Source organism: Thunnus albacares, chromosome 3, assembly GCF_914725855.1.
Source record: "Thunnus albacares chromosome 3, fThuAlb1.1, whole genome shotgun sequence".
Lineage (NCBI taxonomy): Eukaryota > Metazoa > Chordata > Actinopteri > Scombriformes > Scombridae > Thunnus > Thunnus albacares.
The window spans coordinates 30,613,693-30,630,065 of record NC_058108.1 but is presented as its reverse complement, the minus strand read 5'-3'; the positions used below and the strand labels follow the sequence as shown (position 1 = coordinate 30,630,065).

General features: G+C 39.4%; 1 protein-coding gene across 1 annotated transcript in view; it reads right to left on the bottom strand.

The window, feature by feature from the left end:
• Positions 1–16,373, bottom strand: part of ncf4 (neutrophil cytosolic factor 4) — a 36,599-nt gene that overhangs the window by 11,327 nt on the left and 8,899 nt on the right. Inside the window, exons 4-7 of the mRNA XM_044339113.1 lie at positions 15,347–15,417; positions 14,499–14,626; positions 10,906–10,954; positions 2,432–2,530 (exon numbers count right to left, since the gene is read on the bottom strand). Coding sequence (XP_044195048.1) covers positions 2,432–2,530; positions 10,906–10,954; positions 14,499–14,626; positions 15,347–15,417 — 347 coding nt within the window. The remainder of the gene's footprint in view (positions 1–2,431; positions 2,531–10,905; positions 10,955–14,498; positions 14,627–15,346; positions 15,418–16,373) is intronic.

The following is a 16,373-nucleotide window of genomic DNA, read 5'->3' as shown; positions in this document are numbered from 1 at the left end:
AAGGAAGGAACTAAAGATTCATAATGAACTGCTGGTATTGAACCAAGAGAACAAAGAGAAAGGCATTTAATTTGATTTGGAATCAAAAGGGCTGAGCATATTTGGACAGTTCATAGACAACAAAGGAATTGAGCAATTTGAATCATTACAAAGATAATATGACTTGCCATATTCTAATTTTTTAAGACACTTACAAGCTAGAAGCTATGTTGAGAATAGTGATATACAGAAGAAAACCATCACAGACCTTCACCCTATGACAGTTTTTGGTCAAAAATTACGAGTGTGTGAATGTTAAGCATCAAATCTCATTACTATATAACATCTTGGCGAGTGATAACAAACCAGAAGAACTGAATGAAAATATAAGATGGCAAGAAGAACTTGATTTAACTTTATCTAAAATTGATTGAGAAAATATATTTCTATCTTCAAATAAGACTCAGCTCTGGTGAGAATATGCATGAAAGTTTCAGATGAGATATTTTGTAACAACTGTTCAACAATCAGTATCACCAAAAGGCTGGAAGGACTGTGGAGAAAACCCTGCTGATTACAGACACATCTTCTGGTCTTGCCCTGTTTTGAAAATGTACTAGAAAAATATCATTTATGTTTTGAGAATGGACCTAAAAATTAACCATGAGTTAATTTTGCAAGGAAAAATGCCAAAGGGGATAGTCTGAACGGAAGACAAGTATCTTATTAGAATATTAAGTATAACTGCTCTCAAACTTATAACAAAAAACTGGCTTCAGAAACTAGGCCCTTGTGTAGAAATAACACAAGATATGAAGATATTGCACCTCAGCTTAACAAAAAGTATAGTAATTTCATCAGACAATCAGACAGCCAATAGATTAGATTAGTTATTGTATAAATAGATATTGGGAGGAGTCAACAACCAAACAGGGGGAGCACATCCTTTTATCCTTCTCATCCTTTTAAATTAATCATTATTAGTATCAACATTATTGTCATGTATCTATCTATTTATTTATTTCTATGATTTGTCTCTCTCTTTCCGGTTGTATTATGTTTATGAAATTAATATTGATTGGTTAGTTAATTTGTACCCTGTTTTTTTATTTATTAGAATTTCCCTAATGCTGTACAGCATGTAATTTAACTTGTACCATTGTGTGACCTGCTTTCAGTGGGGGAGGATGAAGGAGGTTAATGATGCAATAGGCAAGAGAAAGAATAGTATATAGTGAATGAATAGTATGAATTTGAATGTATACATGGATGAATTGTGGGGATTTTAAGGTGTGTGTGTGTGTGTGTGTCTGTGCTGTATGCTGTTGTTTGTCATTCTTTTATCGTTTTTTTCTTTGTTATTTACCTTGGTTATATATCACTATGTTATCTCACATCTTGAAAAAAAAAGAAACTGGAGCAGAGCACTACAGTCACATCAGTGAAGTTACTCTGTGGTCACTGTACGAGGCTGCTGCCATGTGGCGATGACATATTTTTAAAAAATCTTCTTTAAGTGTTATAATATTCTGTAATTAATGTTAAAAAAATGTGACTGCTGCAACGTGTGAAGGAACTGTTTGCGTATTACCTTTGTCACTTATTTGGCAGATGTTTGATTAAAAAAAAAGTTCGTGGGTATTAATATGCTGTTCTAACACCCTTCACTCTTCTTTGGAGGGTTTTCCACAAGATTTTGGAACCTGGCTCCAGGAATTTCAGCCGTAAGAGCATTAGTGAGGTTAACACAAATTTTTATAGATAAGGTCTGGCTCACAGTCAGTGTTTTGATTCAACCCGAAGCTGCTAGATGAGGTTGCGGTCTGGACTCTTTTCAGGCCAGTTCACACAAGTTCTTCCACACCAAACTCCGGACACTGTCGGTGATCTTGTGTTGCAAAGATGGATGCAGTACATGAACTCTTTCAGGTCACAACAAAATCTCCTTCTATTCTTCTACTTCTCTCCTTTTCTGTCAGTCCTTATTAATTAATCCCCCACCTTTCATCTTTCTGTTCCCCTCCATCTCTCTCTCGTCTGTCTGTGTTCTCTACCTCTCTTATCTTTGCATCCCTCCTCTTTGTTTCTCTCGGTTGCAAGCACTTTTCCCCGTCTTCCCTTTTCCCTCTCTGACTGTTCCCTATCTATCCCTTTCTCCATCTCCAGCCCTTTCCTTGTCTTTTCTTCCATCACTCTTCTCTTTCCTCTTTCTCTCTGTCTCACTCAATATATCTCCTTTCTTTCTCTTTCTGTTTCTCTTTTTCTATCTTCTACTCCACCACTTCTCCAATCTTTCCCATTCCTACCTCTCATCCTCTCTCATCTCTCTTTCCCTGCCTTCTACTCTCCCACTCTTTCCATCCCTCCCTCCCTCCTTCTCTCCCTTTCTCTCTCTTTTTCTCTCCCCCTTCCCTCTCCCATTGCCTCTCTCTCTCTCTCTGTCTATTCTTACCTCCAGCCAGTCCGAGTTGACTCGTCGCAGCAGGAAGATCACCTCTCCCCTCTTCAGGTTCAACTCCGCCTTGCCGTTGCCGCGAAAGTCAAACATCGCCTGGGATACACACACACACACACACACACACACACACACACACACAGCCCCACACACACACACACACACACACACACACACGTGAGTGAGAGGAGAGAGAGAAGAGAGAGGAGAGAGACGGACACACTCAACACAGAGAGAGACGAGACGGTGAGAGCGGACAGGTAGGACTGAACACACTTTTTGCGCGTGCTGATAGAGAATGATTGAGTGTGTTTAAGTGTCTGTAAGTGAGAGAAAGAGAGAGAGAGAGTGAGAGATAGAGGGGGAAGCTACAGAAGACAATGATCATTGTTTTAGCTTTTTTAGTAAAGATTTGTGAAGAAAGGAGAGATGTGATGAAAAAAGGAGTCAAGTTTGGAGCATAAAAAGATTTGTGTATGAGAGAGAGAGAGAGCGGAGGGATGGGAAGGGATATTATTAGACAAGAATCATTTTCATGTTCATAGACTGTACTTGCTTTTTTTCTGCTTTGTAATAGTACTGATTAATCCATGTTGGTGTATGAGAGTGTGTGTGTGCAAGTTATTGCAGATTAGTTGCAACTATTGAGCATCTTGATTATCAATTAGTATGTTGATTATTTTATGAAAACAGTGAAAGATGCCAAGGTCTGAGGAATCGTCCTTGATGCTCATTTTGTCTGACCAACAGTCCAAAACCTAAAGACGTTCAATTTAAAATGTTATAAAACTGAAAAAGGCTGCAAATCCTTTAATTTGAGATGAGCACAGGAAAAAGTTTAGCATTTTTGCTCTATAAATGACTTATAATAATTAAGTTGACTAATCAGTTCATTAGCAAATCATCTCAGCGCTACTTACATTCGTGCATGGAACACTTATGTATGTAAATGTGTGAAAGTGTACGCGTGTGGGATGAGGTAAAAAGCATATATGAGGAGTTTTGAAAAGTGGTTCAACCTGAGGAGATGCTGTCAGATGCCCGGCAGAGTTGAATTTACATTTAAAGTGCAGCACAGTAGAGTCATTACCAGTGCTTTAAACCTATTCCTGTGCTTTTGCAAAGAGACTCCTCCAACGGATGGATGATAAAGCAGCCTATTAGACACACACACACACACACACACACACAAGCTAAGAGGCACAGTGCTACAACAATCTTTTCACTGTATTAGAGCTTGTACTGTGCAATGACAAAGTGAAATGCAAACACATGTGCTCACTCTTGCCGCTTTTCAGTTGCGCAGACAAGTGAGCGGCTACATACATACACTTTATGTTACTGATATCTATAGAAGAGAAGAGAGACAGAACGAGAGGATGAAGATCACAGTACGAGAGCAATCGCATGAGAAGGGGAAACTGACGGAGAGTTGGAGAAAGACTCACAGAGGTAGAGTAAGACTAAAAAAAGAATTAGGAGCAGTTAAAGCAGTGGGAGGGAGGTGAAAAAGAGGAGGAGGAGGAGGAAGAAGAAGAAGAAGAGAAGGAGATAAGAAAAGTGAAAGTTAAACATAAGTGCTGCAGAGAGCTGATAGATCACTGCTGTCTTCATGTGGTCGCTTCACAGCGAGTGAGGAGCTGCGCTGTATGATAATGCTCTCAGGACAATGAGTGAGTGAGTGAGTGATAAAGAACCCAAGCTTTCTCGTACCATGGGGGCCAAACGGGATAAACTTTAAGTTATAATGCTTAAAGCTGCAATAATCACTATTTTTACATTAACCATGGAAAAAATGATTACTCACAGTGACCAAGCTACAGAAATTTGAGTCTGCAGTCCCCCTCAGATGTAGAGTGTAGCGAGTGTCTTTAAGATCATTGTTTTGGTTTTACGGCTTTGCCATTTTGGTTCAGTCTCACTGCTCTCATCAGTGTCACTTACACATAAAGAAGGCAGAAAGGTCTAATAAACCCACTATATGCTTCCTGGCCAGCACCAAACAGCCAGTGAACACAATAGAGCATTTAACAGCTAAAGACCCAGATATTTCTCTCAGGAGTTGCTAAAGGAGAGTGACTAATGGATTTCCATTCATCAGGTGTCCAGAAATATGACTCTAAATTAGGGGTGCCCAATATGTTGAGCGCGATCGATCAGTTGATTTCAAAGGCCATGCTGGTAGATCGCGTACCATTAAAAAAAAACACATCTTTTAATATCAGATTTTTCAAATTCATCCCTCCTTATTATGGCATCTGCCACTAGACTGACATAAAGAGCAGCAAGTCTGCTGCTGATTCAGCATTTTTAACAGCTCTGACCAACATGTTGAATGAGTTTAGTTTAAAGCTGCGAGGAAAAGACAAAACTGTGGTCGACATCATCAGCTCAGTGAATGCTTTCAAGTGAAAACTACAACTGCTTTCTTCAAAGTCGCAGCGCCACAATTTGGGGAACTTCCAAAAAAAAAAACACATCTGAGGTGGAGAAGAAGGGAAGGGAGGTACGCAACTTGACAAGTTGACAGCAATTTAAATCCTGCAAAGGAGAGGCGGACTCCCATTAAAAGAATACTTCCCAGATTTAGCATTGAACATTGTCAAGACTCACACTCATATCTTCTTGTTTATTCTATGCATTCTTCTTCCTTGTCAACATTGCCTATATTACCCACAATGCAACCCGACTCAATTGACTTGACTGTACAGATTTGGGTGTGTTATGATAGTAGTGGTTAATGTAATGTCAAGCCGCTAGCCTCAAAGAGAGATGAGGAGCGGACTACAGAGGTCTGGTAACCTCATCTATTTCTAACTCCCCGACTTTATTCATTTTCAGACTTGTAGTCTTCAGTCCCAACTGACGCTGACTCAAGTGACTCATGACAAATTATCAGATTTTGCACTGCTCCCTATGGAGACTCAAAAGGCTTTATATGACTTTTTTCACAAAAGCAGTAGTGCTCCTAAAGACCTGTAAACAGACTTTGACACACAAGTTTACCCTTTAGAATTTAAAATACTACTTAGAGAGACAATTAGGCTACTGGTGGAAAAAAGGTATGAAAAAAGATTTTTAATATGTTGAAAACCTTAAGACTTTAAAGTACATGTGCAAAGAGAGTGTGTTGATGTGCGTGTGTCGTGCACTAATAAATGAATGAGTGAGCGAGCCCATGCATGTGTGTGTGTGTGTGTGTGTGTGTCCACAGAAAATGAGACACGGCTAGTGGCAGATTAATGAAGCTGGGGAGAAAGGGAGCTGGCTGGATTAACAATCCGTTGAGATTACCCTGACCCTGAGGACACACGCACACACACCAGCACACACACTCTCTTTGCGCTGCTATTTTTAATGTATTATTCCAGACACTATTTTATTATACTGTTGACCTGCTGCTGGCTGTAATTTATAGATGATGTGAAAATGTGTTTGAGGGCGATAAGCTACTATCTCCAACACAAACACCAAATATGATGTGACAAAGCAATTCCCCTCTCGCTATATCTCCTTTAATCTCTTTCTCTCTCTCTCTCTCTCTATCTCCATCTCCTCACCATCATTGTTCCACTTCTCTTTCCCCTCAACTTTTACTTGTCTGTTTCTTACACTCTCTCTGTCTTCATGTGTGTCTCAAGGTGAGTTACGAGGTGTGATGAGGGTGAAAAAGGAAAAAGACACTGTTCAACACAATCTGTTGTGTTTGTGTTAGCCAATTTCTGTAATTTTGTCGTGTTTTGCCCTAATCAATCAGTAACAAGTGATGTATCTGTCCCGCTAATGTCATATTTAGTCGACACGGAAGCAGTCATTGCAGTTACTTGGCACAGTTAACTTTAAGAGATTTAAGAGTTGTTAGCTCTGTAAATTGACTTACACCAACCTGAACAGCTGCGTCCATCTCATCAAAGCTTCTACAATTTTCTATCGCTATTTTTATGGATGTAGCTAGGTAGCCAGTTACTGTATGTAGGAAAATTAGGTCTCCAGTTTTAATCTCTCCGACAAAGCTCTGATTGATAAACTGTTTTACCAACCTGGGAAACAGTCATCATGAGCACAACACCAGACAACATTGGACCTGTTGCTTAAACAAATCTAATAAGAGCGCAGCAATTCAAAGATATTGAATCAAGCTGTTACAGTTTGGCCGGATGTCAAGATTGGTGTCTCCATCCAAAGTGTTTTACAGACTAACAAACAATGCAGTTCTTAGGCATCGCTTGAAATCAAAGAGAAAGACTTTTATTCTGTGATTCTGCATTTTGCAACGTTGTTCAAAAATCATGCAAGATGAAAACTACCATAGAAGAAGCAGAAAGATACATTTCTCTACCTCCAGCATTAACAATAGACTAGAATGCCATGTAGTAATATGTGAGTTATACGTTTTCTGGTAAATTAACTAACAATGTGAACTCGTTTTGTCTCCTGTCACTATGCTGTAGTTTCTCCAGGGCAGGTATTTTGTGTCAGTGTACCGCAGGTGCCCACTAAAAGGCAGATCTCTAAATGTAGCCACACAACCCTTGGGTTCAGCCAGCCACAAGAGCAATCATCTAGTACAATTAGACTGGCGCCGACCCCGCCTTAATGAGCTTGTTAAACCCTTGGCTCGTTAGTCTGGCAATAGGGAGGTGGAAATGAGAATTGAGGGTTTTTTTCTCTTCCTGACGTTTAATGAAATTGCATTTTTTTTTTAACTAGATGGCCCACTTTCTATAAGGCCCGAGGACCATAGGAGGATATTCATATGTACAGATCAGTGTGTGTACTGGGATTGTGTGTGTATCTGTGCAGGTGACTTCTGCTTTTCACCTGTCACACAGAGACAGAGTCTATTCTGGCATAAGCTGAGTCAAAAACATCTACTGTTAATGTATTGACTGTGGGCATTTTGCATGCATGAAAACATCAGCGGGTATACTGCATTATGATAATCCAACCTAAAACTGATTCATGCAATTAAGTGTAGGTTCTTCCTTGTCGTAAGCGGTTAAAACATTTGAATTACAACCCAGTTTTTCCATTTTATTGGCAAAATTGAGCTCAAGTCCCTGTTCACTATCACATCAACTCTTGTCTCTTCACCAGCTAGATGTTAAAATTTCTTCATCAGTTAGTTACCAACTTTGTCCATCTGTTCTTTGCTGCTGGGAAGTTACCATACAGTCGGTTTGTTGGTTATTCGGAGAGCGTTTGCTGCAAACAGCTGCCAGAGCGATGAGACTGAACCCTTCAATTAATGTGCTGTGAGATCAAAACACTGTTATACAAGGTGCTAAAATACTCAATAGAGCCGCATTGGGTGCTAAATCTTTGCAGGTGTTGGGAGTAAAATAAGTCTGAGAAACACACACAAATATTCACCTGCTGGAACATCAAGGTATCATTTTTACCTTTATATTCAATGTTCAAACTATATGCATGTCCACAAACATATCCGCTGAGGTGAACTGGTAAAAAGCAATGACACCTGCTAAATCTGTGCATATTTCACCACAGTGGCACACATCCACATGCACCAGTGATCCTGCTTCTACGCAGTTTTCATTTCATTTAGTACATTTAAATGAACTGGGTTGCATTGTCATATTTCTTCCTGGTGAGGATATAAACGTACCTGCATATCAGCCTTTTTTTTTTTTGCTCTGGTACATCCTTATCTAAAATAGGATCTAATTTCTGCTTTAATGGCTCTCGCTGCAAAAGAAGAAAGGTTGCGCCTCAGTCGATTAATATCTGCTTGATTTTCATTTTTTTAATTTTATGGGTTTTTCTTGCATTTTTGCACTCCGTCTCTTTTCCCCCTCCGCCTCTTTTCTTCTCCTTTATCTATCCCTGCTTCTTTGTCTGTGTGTCTCCGCAATATATATTTTTTTTTTACATCAGACAAACGAGCCCCCCCCCCCCAGCTCATGCATTGTTAAAACCTCATGTTAACCAACAGCAGTCTGTCCCATTGACCTTGTTTGAAGCTCATAGTGCCACAGCCAACAACAATTACTCATCACGCTGTTTGGGGTTAAGCCTGAGCTAATACCAAGTGGAGTGGAATGAAGTGTTGTAGTGTAAACGCTTGCACCAGCTCTACTGTGACAAATGCCCGTGCTCTCCTCTTATCCATCAGGCTCAAACCAGACATTGATCACTATTTGGACAGAGATTAACAGCAACTTCCCTGTGCTGAAAAAACACACGGCAGGACTCCGCGCAAACATACATTAACATGGCGAGGAGCACTCTTTTTTTTTTTTTTTCTAGAGAGAAAGAGAAAGAGCTAAAATAAATGTTGAGTAGGCTGGCAGCTTCGTGAGTAGAGTACACCAATGTTTTACTTCTGTGTGGGAGAGAGGGGAGGCAGAGACAGAGAAAAAGAGGGAGAGGAGAGTAAAATGGAGTTGCTGCTCTTACTTTGGCAATAAAAGACCACTGGAGTGTTCAGAGACGGATACAGTGTGTGTGTTTGTGTTTGTGTGTGTGGACAAACTGCACCCTTCTCTGTGTAGTGCAAGGTTAGGAAAAGTTAAACGCTTTTGCAAGGGGATAAAGCACACATAGTTCAAGGGCTGCAGAAACAGACACTTCACCTGCAGACATGCACTCACATGCGGACAATATATGGGCTCATCACACACATAGACACTGGAACTGCAAAAAATCTCCAGTTTATCAAGTCATTTCGGTCTATAACTGAATTCTGAAATAAGTGAATAAATCAGCTATGTGCAGTGAGAATATTTCAACTTCTGACCAATAGAAATCAGCAAGTTTCAAGAATTCTTTAGAAATTAATATGACCGCTTTGTTACATTCAAGAAAAATTTAGATTTTTGAAAACGACTTTAAATGCGTTGATTTGCACTGCAAACACATTTTAAAAAGCTACAATATGGTGTATATACATCCCAAAATATTGTATCAAGTCCACTGGCAATACAGCAAAAACAATTATTTGTGTTTAAGCTGATGTAGTTGATGGTAGAGCTCAGTCTGGTACCAGTGCTGGATCAGGTTAACTATACATATATGGACTTCCTTAGTCACAAAGAGTATAACTAGTGAAAATATAATCATAGCTGTACTAAAAAAATCTTTTTGGGGAGATTCAAATCAATGTTTTGTCACATTTCTCTAGAAGAGTCTTTTTAAATAAAATTAAATGTATATTATGGACAAAAATGACTTCATAACAACACACACACACACACAAACATTATACATAAACATATTTTTTCACACACTACAATGCACTTAAATAGATCATAACAATAGTGCTGCATTTGTCATCCATCAGTCTGACTGTACTATCAACATTACTACTCCCACACAAACATTATTACACACAGTGACTACAAGGCATTGTTTATATACTTTAAAAATAGACTTATGTTTTATGTGTGTGCTCATGTACTAATAGCTTTTAAAGGACTAAGTTTGGTTTTATTTGAGTTTACCTATACTGACGTGCTATATAAATCAAACTGCATTGCCTTGCCTCAGATCAATGAGTGTGTTCAAGTACAATAGTGTGTGTGTTTAAAGGACAATCTAGCATTGTGCTGACCAGACAAAAAACACAAGCCATTTTTCGCCTCCTTGAAGGGCTTAATTGGCAGTTCATTACTACTTTAACCTCTGACATGCCTGAAAAATGTCCTACAAACCTGAACCTGAACTTATTAGCTACAAATCTTCAAAACACATATCTTCCAGGCAAAACGCCTGCATATGAACAGAGTTTCCATTTCCCTTTTTTTTTTTATGGCATCAAGGCGGAAGGTGTGAACAGAATAAAAATGAGAGGATGTGAAGGAGGAGAGGAGGAGGCGTAAAGAGGGATGAGAGATGGTCGCAACCTTGGAAAGAGACAGAGGGAGAGGAGAAGAAAAGGAAACAAGGACAAACTTAAAGGTTGTTCAAGGGGAGGGGTCGGGAAGGAAGGGAAAGAGGGAGAAGGAGAGAGGGAGGCTAATAGGAGAGAAGAGATGGATACAGAAATTAAAAAAGGAAGTGAAGCGGGGCGGGAACTATTGATGAGGTCAACGGAGTCACAGGCTAGATGGAGGAGAAAAAGTGTGACACAACACTTGACAAATTAAGTCATCCTTATTGATTTGTCACATCAGTCGATATGTTTGTGTATGTTGCTTCTTTTTTAGTGTGTGTTTTTGCATGCTGAGCCTTGCAAAGTAATGCAGTCCCATGGGCAGGACTTCTGTGTATGTGTGTGTGTGTGTGTGTGTGTGTGTGTGTGTGTGTGTGTGTGTGTGTGTGTGTGTGTGTGTGTGTGGCTGTCATGAGTTGCGGTAACGCCAAGGGTGCTGACAGGATCATATGATATTTTTTTAGGTGATGTAGTGCATATTGCGTGGTTGTTTGACTGAAATGTTGTTCCTCTGTGGGTGGCCATGGAGATTGCAACCAAGGCAACAACAACAACAAAAAAAAAATGTAACCACACATACCTCGGCCCTGGGGGAGGAGAAGAGGTCCATATTCGGTTTGACTGTCTTCCTAAAAGACAAAGAAAGAGAGAGACAAGAAGACAGATATAAGTGAATATGCAGTCTGCAGGTGGGATCGATAACAGGATGCATTATCCTCTATAATGACGTCTAAATTGAACCATTTTAGGCCTTTCAACGTCTGGAAATTTGACCTCCAATTAAAGCTGCTGTCAGAGCCAATCTGTGTATTTTTAGCCATGTTAGCGGCGTGGCTTTAGGGATGGCAATGTCAGTCTGTCAGACCTTCCATCACTACAGTCTAGACTGAAATATCTCAACAACTATTGGGTGAATTGCCATGAAACTTGGCACAGACAGTAATGTTGCCCAGATGACAAATCCTAATAATTTTGATGATCCCCTGACTTTTCATCTACCAACATTATCAGGTTAAAATTTCAATTAGGTGATCAAAAAATAATGGCATCAGCTGTGCTTTATGTTTATTGCTACTTAGCAAATGTTAGCATGCTAACATGCTAAACTGGTGTTGGGGAACATGTTAGCATTTAGCTCTAAGCACTGCTCTTCCTAAAACAAAGCAGCTAACATGGCTGTACTCAATGAACAACCAAAATGCATCATCCACACATTTTAAGAAAATAAGTTCAATGGCCTCCAAGATTCTACATTTAAGTTTAAGAACGTTGAACTCTAATTAAAAACATATATTTTTTATGCTAGAACACAAAATGTATTATCTCTTTGTCAACATTGGACCAATTTCTGGTCCAACTTTTTAAATCTTTTTGTAAAAAATATGGAAGATGAGACTTAAACTCTTAATATCAAGAAAATACAGCCAGTAGTTTAATGGTGCAAGGAAACTCTCACTGAGGTTGAGTAAAACTTATCATAAAAAATTAAAAGTAAAATATTGGACCTATATGACAAAATGCATCTGGTAGCACAGCTCTGGGACAATGACAGAAACTTGCAACATTCAGAAGAGGAAATGTCACAGTTCCTTATAATATCCTAACACACAAACTAATCATATGTCCATATGAGTGAAGGCAGATCAGATGCAAGAGGAGAGGAAGTAATGAGAGTCTATCTTTGCCTCATTTCCTGTTGAGAGTCCCCCTTTACCACATCTTCTGCTGGTGTAACCTGACCACATGGAAATGGGCCAATCAGGAGCCCCAATTGCCGTTATGAATGAGGAAGTAGACCATAAAAATGGTAATAAGTCTCTGTGGGTTTTTCCTCAGTGCCAAATTTATGTGTTCTCGCCTCCATCTCTTTCTCACTACTTAACTCTGACCATTTACGATGTGAAGGAGAGTTGATAAGATGTGAGGAATCCAAGCTGCACTTATTTGCCAAATGGGACATCATAACTCAAGATAGATTTTAATCTTATACCAAATATTTATGATGTGCTATACAGCTGTATCACCTGTCGCTGGTCTTGTAGGTGATTGTCCTGTATTTTACAGCCTTGCAAGTGCTGCTTTTTCCCTGTAAAAATGATCACTTACTTACACTCTTGTACACTAAATTTCACAAGTTGAAGTGATTTCAGCCATCAAGTAATTTTACATGTTGTTGCATTTATAAAAAAATCAGTACATTATAAGATAACTGACGTTCATTGCCACCACAGAATATCTAAAACAGTCAGTTACAGTCCTTTCTCATCAATAACCAGTTAGTGAACACAGTTCCAGGCCAAGAGGTTTTTACTTATAACACCTATTTGGAAAGCATTTTTTGTTAGAAAATACTTATTCTAATAAAAGATTTTTGGAGGATTGCAATAGTTCCAGTAGAGCCCTGAGGTCAAACATCAGCTGCTTCATTCATGCTTCACCATCAGTGGCTCATTCATCAGCTGCTTGGCTACCAGCTGACTAGTAAAATCAGGATTGGGAGGTCTTTATAACCTGACATTTCTCACCAACTACCCTGTTAATACCTTCATGCCTCCTTGTCATAATTTACAGAATGGAGGAGATGAAGATGCGTGAACTGGGGACTGGGAAGAATCCAGTTGTATAGGGAGTCAAGATAAATCAGCATCAGCTTTGTTGAAAAAGGTCAACACCACTCCTGTTAAGATAATGTCACTTAAAGAGATGCTGAACAAGTTCTCAGACATTTACAAGCAATTTTTAGTGTCCTTGAGATTCAAGATACTGTCACATTACCAGACGATCAAGTGTTTCCGTTTAGCAGCTTAAATGTACCTCAAAAGAAAAGATTTCTGTCAAAATACTCTACAGTATGATCCTAACCCCCAATGCTCATTCACTCTGAGTCACCTTGGATATGAGAGTGGGCTACATGCCTAATAATGTAGTGTTCTAGAGGAAGTAAGTGCTTGCATAAGCACTATGCAAAAAAAAATGTGGTCGACTAACCCTGAACTCACACAAATAACCTCACTGAACAATTAGTGGGTGTGAGGCAAGTTTAAGGGACAGATACACATCAGTTCTTCCAGCTGTAGAGATGATTGCTGTACGTTTACCAGAAGTACACAGCAACACTTCAATTAAAAAAAAGCAAAGAAACCAGAAAATAATCACATTTAAGAAGCTGAAACCACAGAATTTTGGCATTTTTTCTTAAAAAATGACTCTGATTATCAAAATAGTTGGCAATCAATTAATTGACTAATCATTGCAGCCCTATAAGGAAGTTAAAGTCAAGTTTTAGGGCAGTTAAACAATAAAGTAATACGCAAGCATGATACATTAGCAGTATCATAAAATTATGATAACTTATAAGTCAGTTATCAGTTTATCAAAAGCCATCATTACATGCTGAATACAATTTGCTGTCCAGTTTTTTGGACAACAGCAACATCGCTAACATTTTAAATGCAAAGGTTGCTGACATGTGGTTTATGTATTTCTGTGGTTATTGGATATTTATGCAGTTTACTGGTTTAGTTAACTACTGAGATTTTACAGACTAACATTGGAAAGGTCATATAGTCAAGGCCTTGATTGATTTAACTCGCAAGATGTAGTTTTTTCTCTTATTGACAAAAAAAAAGCAAATCAATTCATGGCACAAACAAGCCCTTGAATGCCAATAATTACCTCGCTTCATCAATAACTCCAGGTCCCTCACCTTTAAATCTGATTCACCAGGGCGGTCACCTTCGCACCCTTAAACACTTCATACTATTGAAGTTTGTTTCTTCTGATCGAGGGTTCTCATTAAAAAAAAAACCTAAACAACTAAATAAATCTTCTTTTCTGTCTTTATTAGCAGGAAATTCTTCTATATTGTTGCAATAAACTTGTAGGCCATTTATCAAAGGGTCTCACATGCACAAAACCAGTTTTGGGCAGGTCGTTTTGAGAGCTGCTAATGAGCTGTTTGCCTGTCACTGTGTGCAGTTAAATAAATCCTAATTAAAGAATGGAGATCAGATTCATGTATTTCCCCTGAAAATGTATATTGAGCGTTTTGGTGATTACAGATTCATATTTATTCACATCTGACCTGGTAGTCCTGGGGTTCAGCTACCTGTTCAGCATTACTATCAGTCAGTCTCTGCTTCCGCTTGTTAACAAGGTGTGCGGGGGGCTTACACTTTGCGAGTAGGCGGGCGGAGACGCCTTAGGGCTTGTGGTTGGTGTTGGCTGTCCTGTTCCGTCTGGTAGAAAAACATCCTGAGAGCCTCGTCGTGCAACAACCATGGCGGCAGACCCAGCAACCTCTGGGGGAGAAAGAGATGAGATGATGGAGAACGGGATGGAAAGAGGTTGGAAAACAGGAAGATAATGGAAGAATGCAGTAAAGAAGGATGTGAGGAATGATAGAGTGACAGTGTTTGAAGTGGAAGATGGGAAAGATGAAGGAAAAAATGGGAAAAGAGGGAAGTCAGGGTGCATGGTCATGTGAGACAAGAGGGGTGTAAGGAGAGTGGGAGTTTGATGGAAGAGGAGAAGGAGAGGTAGGGTGGTGGGAGAGTCAGAAGGAGTGGATGAAAAGAGAGGCGATGAAGCGAGAAAGATTACAAGTGCAAGGCGAGTGAAGGCGAGAGAGTGTGGCAAAGTGAGAACCACGTAGGTTGCGGGAATAAAAGAGTAAAGCAGAAAAGAGAAGTGAGTGAGTGGGAGAAAGAGAACCTGATCATGTTTTTAGCGATGGAGCAACACTGAAACATGTCAAAAGTCCCACAGCTACAGTCAGTCAGACGTAATGTGGGCACAGGGCAAAGCAAAGAGAGGAGAGCAGCAACGCCTACATGTTGAGCTCGATCTGCAAACTACTGCTGAAATATCCAAGTCAGTGCTTATCCACCTACAGCATCGTTCAGCCCACAAGTTGTAGGCTACTGTAGTGCATGCTGCAGAAGATACCGAGCATGCCAACTATTCTTTCCTTATTGTGCAGAATAAAAGGCTCCACTGTGCACAAAATTTAATTTGATTACCTTCATATACGCGTTGAGTTCAGGGATTCTGCTTTCTGCAATCTCTCGTTTGTTGCCAATAAAGATTTTTCCTAAATAGAGACATAAATAGACACATTCACACATAAATCAAGGTGGCATGAAGGTCACAGGTTCTAGCAAGACTGACTTTTAGACCTGGAGACAGAAGTATAAACAATAATTACAAATAAAAAACGTACATAGGCCATTTCAAACATATAGGTCTAATCTTGCATTTATAAAATTCTGCAGATTATGTGTACACATACATTTTCTTACGTGGTGAAGTGGAAATGGATAAATAAAGTGACAGAATCTCTTTGAGCTGTTAGACTGAGTGTATGTGATTTTTCTGCAGTCTGCACACCCAGCACAGACTGTTGTGTGTGTGTGTTGTGTTGATTTACTTCTTCTATTTCTTCTTTGGGTGTTTTCTATTGTTTTATCACTTCCCTGTGTTTGTCATTTTGAACTTTTCCTTTTTTGTGAAAGACTTTGTAAAACCTGTTTCAGTATGAGTGCTATAAAAACATGGTGACACACATAGATGCATCAGCCTCTTTAATCTTTATAATAGGGTCGCAGTAGCAGTGCTTTGAGTTTTAGTATATGCTGACGTCAGCATGCTAACATGCTCACAGTGACAATGCTAGTATACTAATGTTTAGCAGGTAGAATGTTTACCATGTTCACCATCTTAATTTAGTGTGTTAGCATGCTAATATTTGCAAATTAGCACCTAACACAAAGTGCAGTATAGCTGAGGCTGATGGGAGTGACATTAGTTTTGCAGGTATTTGGTCATAAACCAAAGGATTGGACAAATTAAAACTTTGACTTAACGATGGCATTAGATGAAAAGTCTTGGGATCATCAAAGTGATTAAAATTCACCCTGAGGGGAACATCAATATCCGCACCGAACTGGACGGCAATCTATCCAGTAGTTGTTGAGACATTTCACTCATAACCACAAATGTCAACGTGATGATATGGTGCTAAAGGAAACGTCAGAGGGATCACCAAAG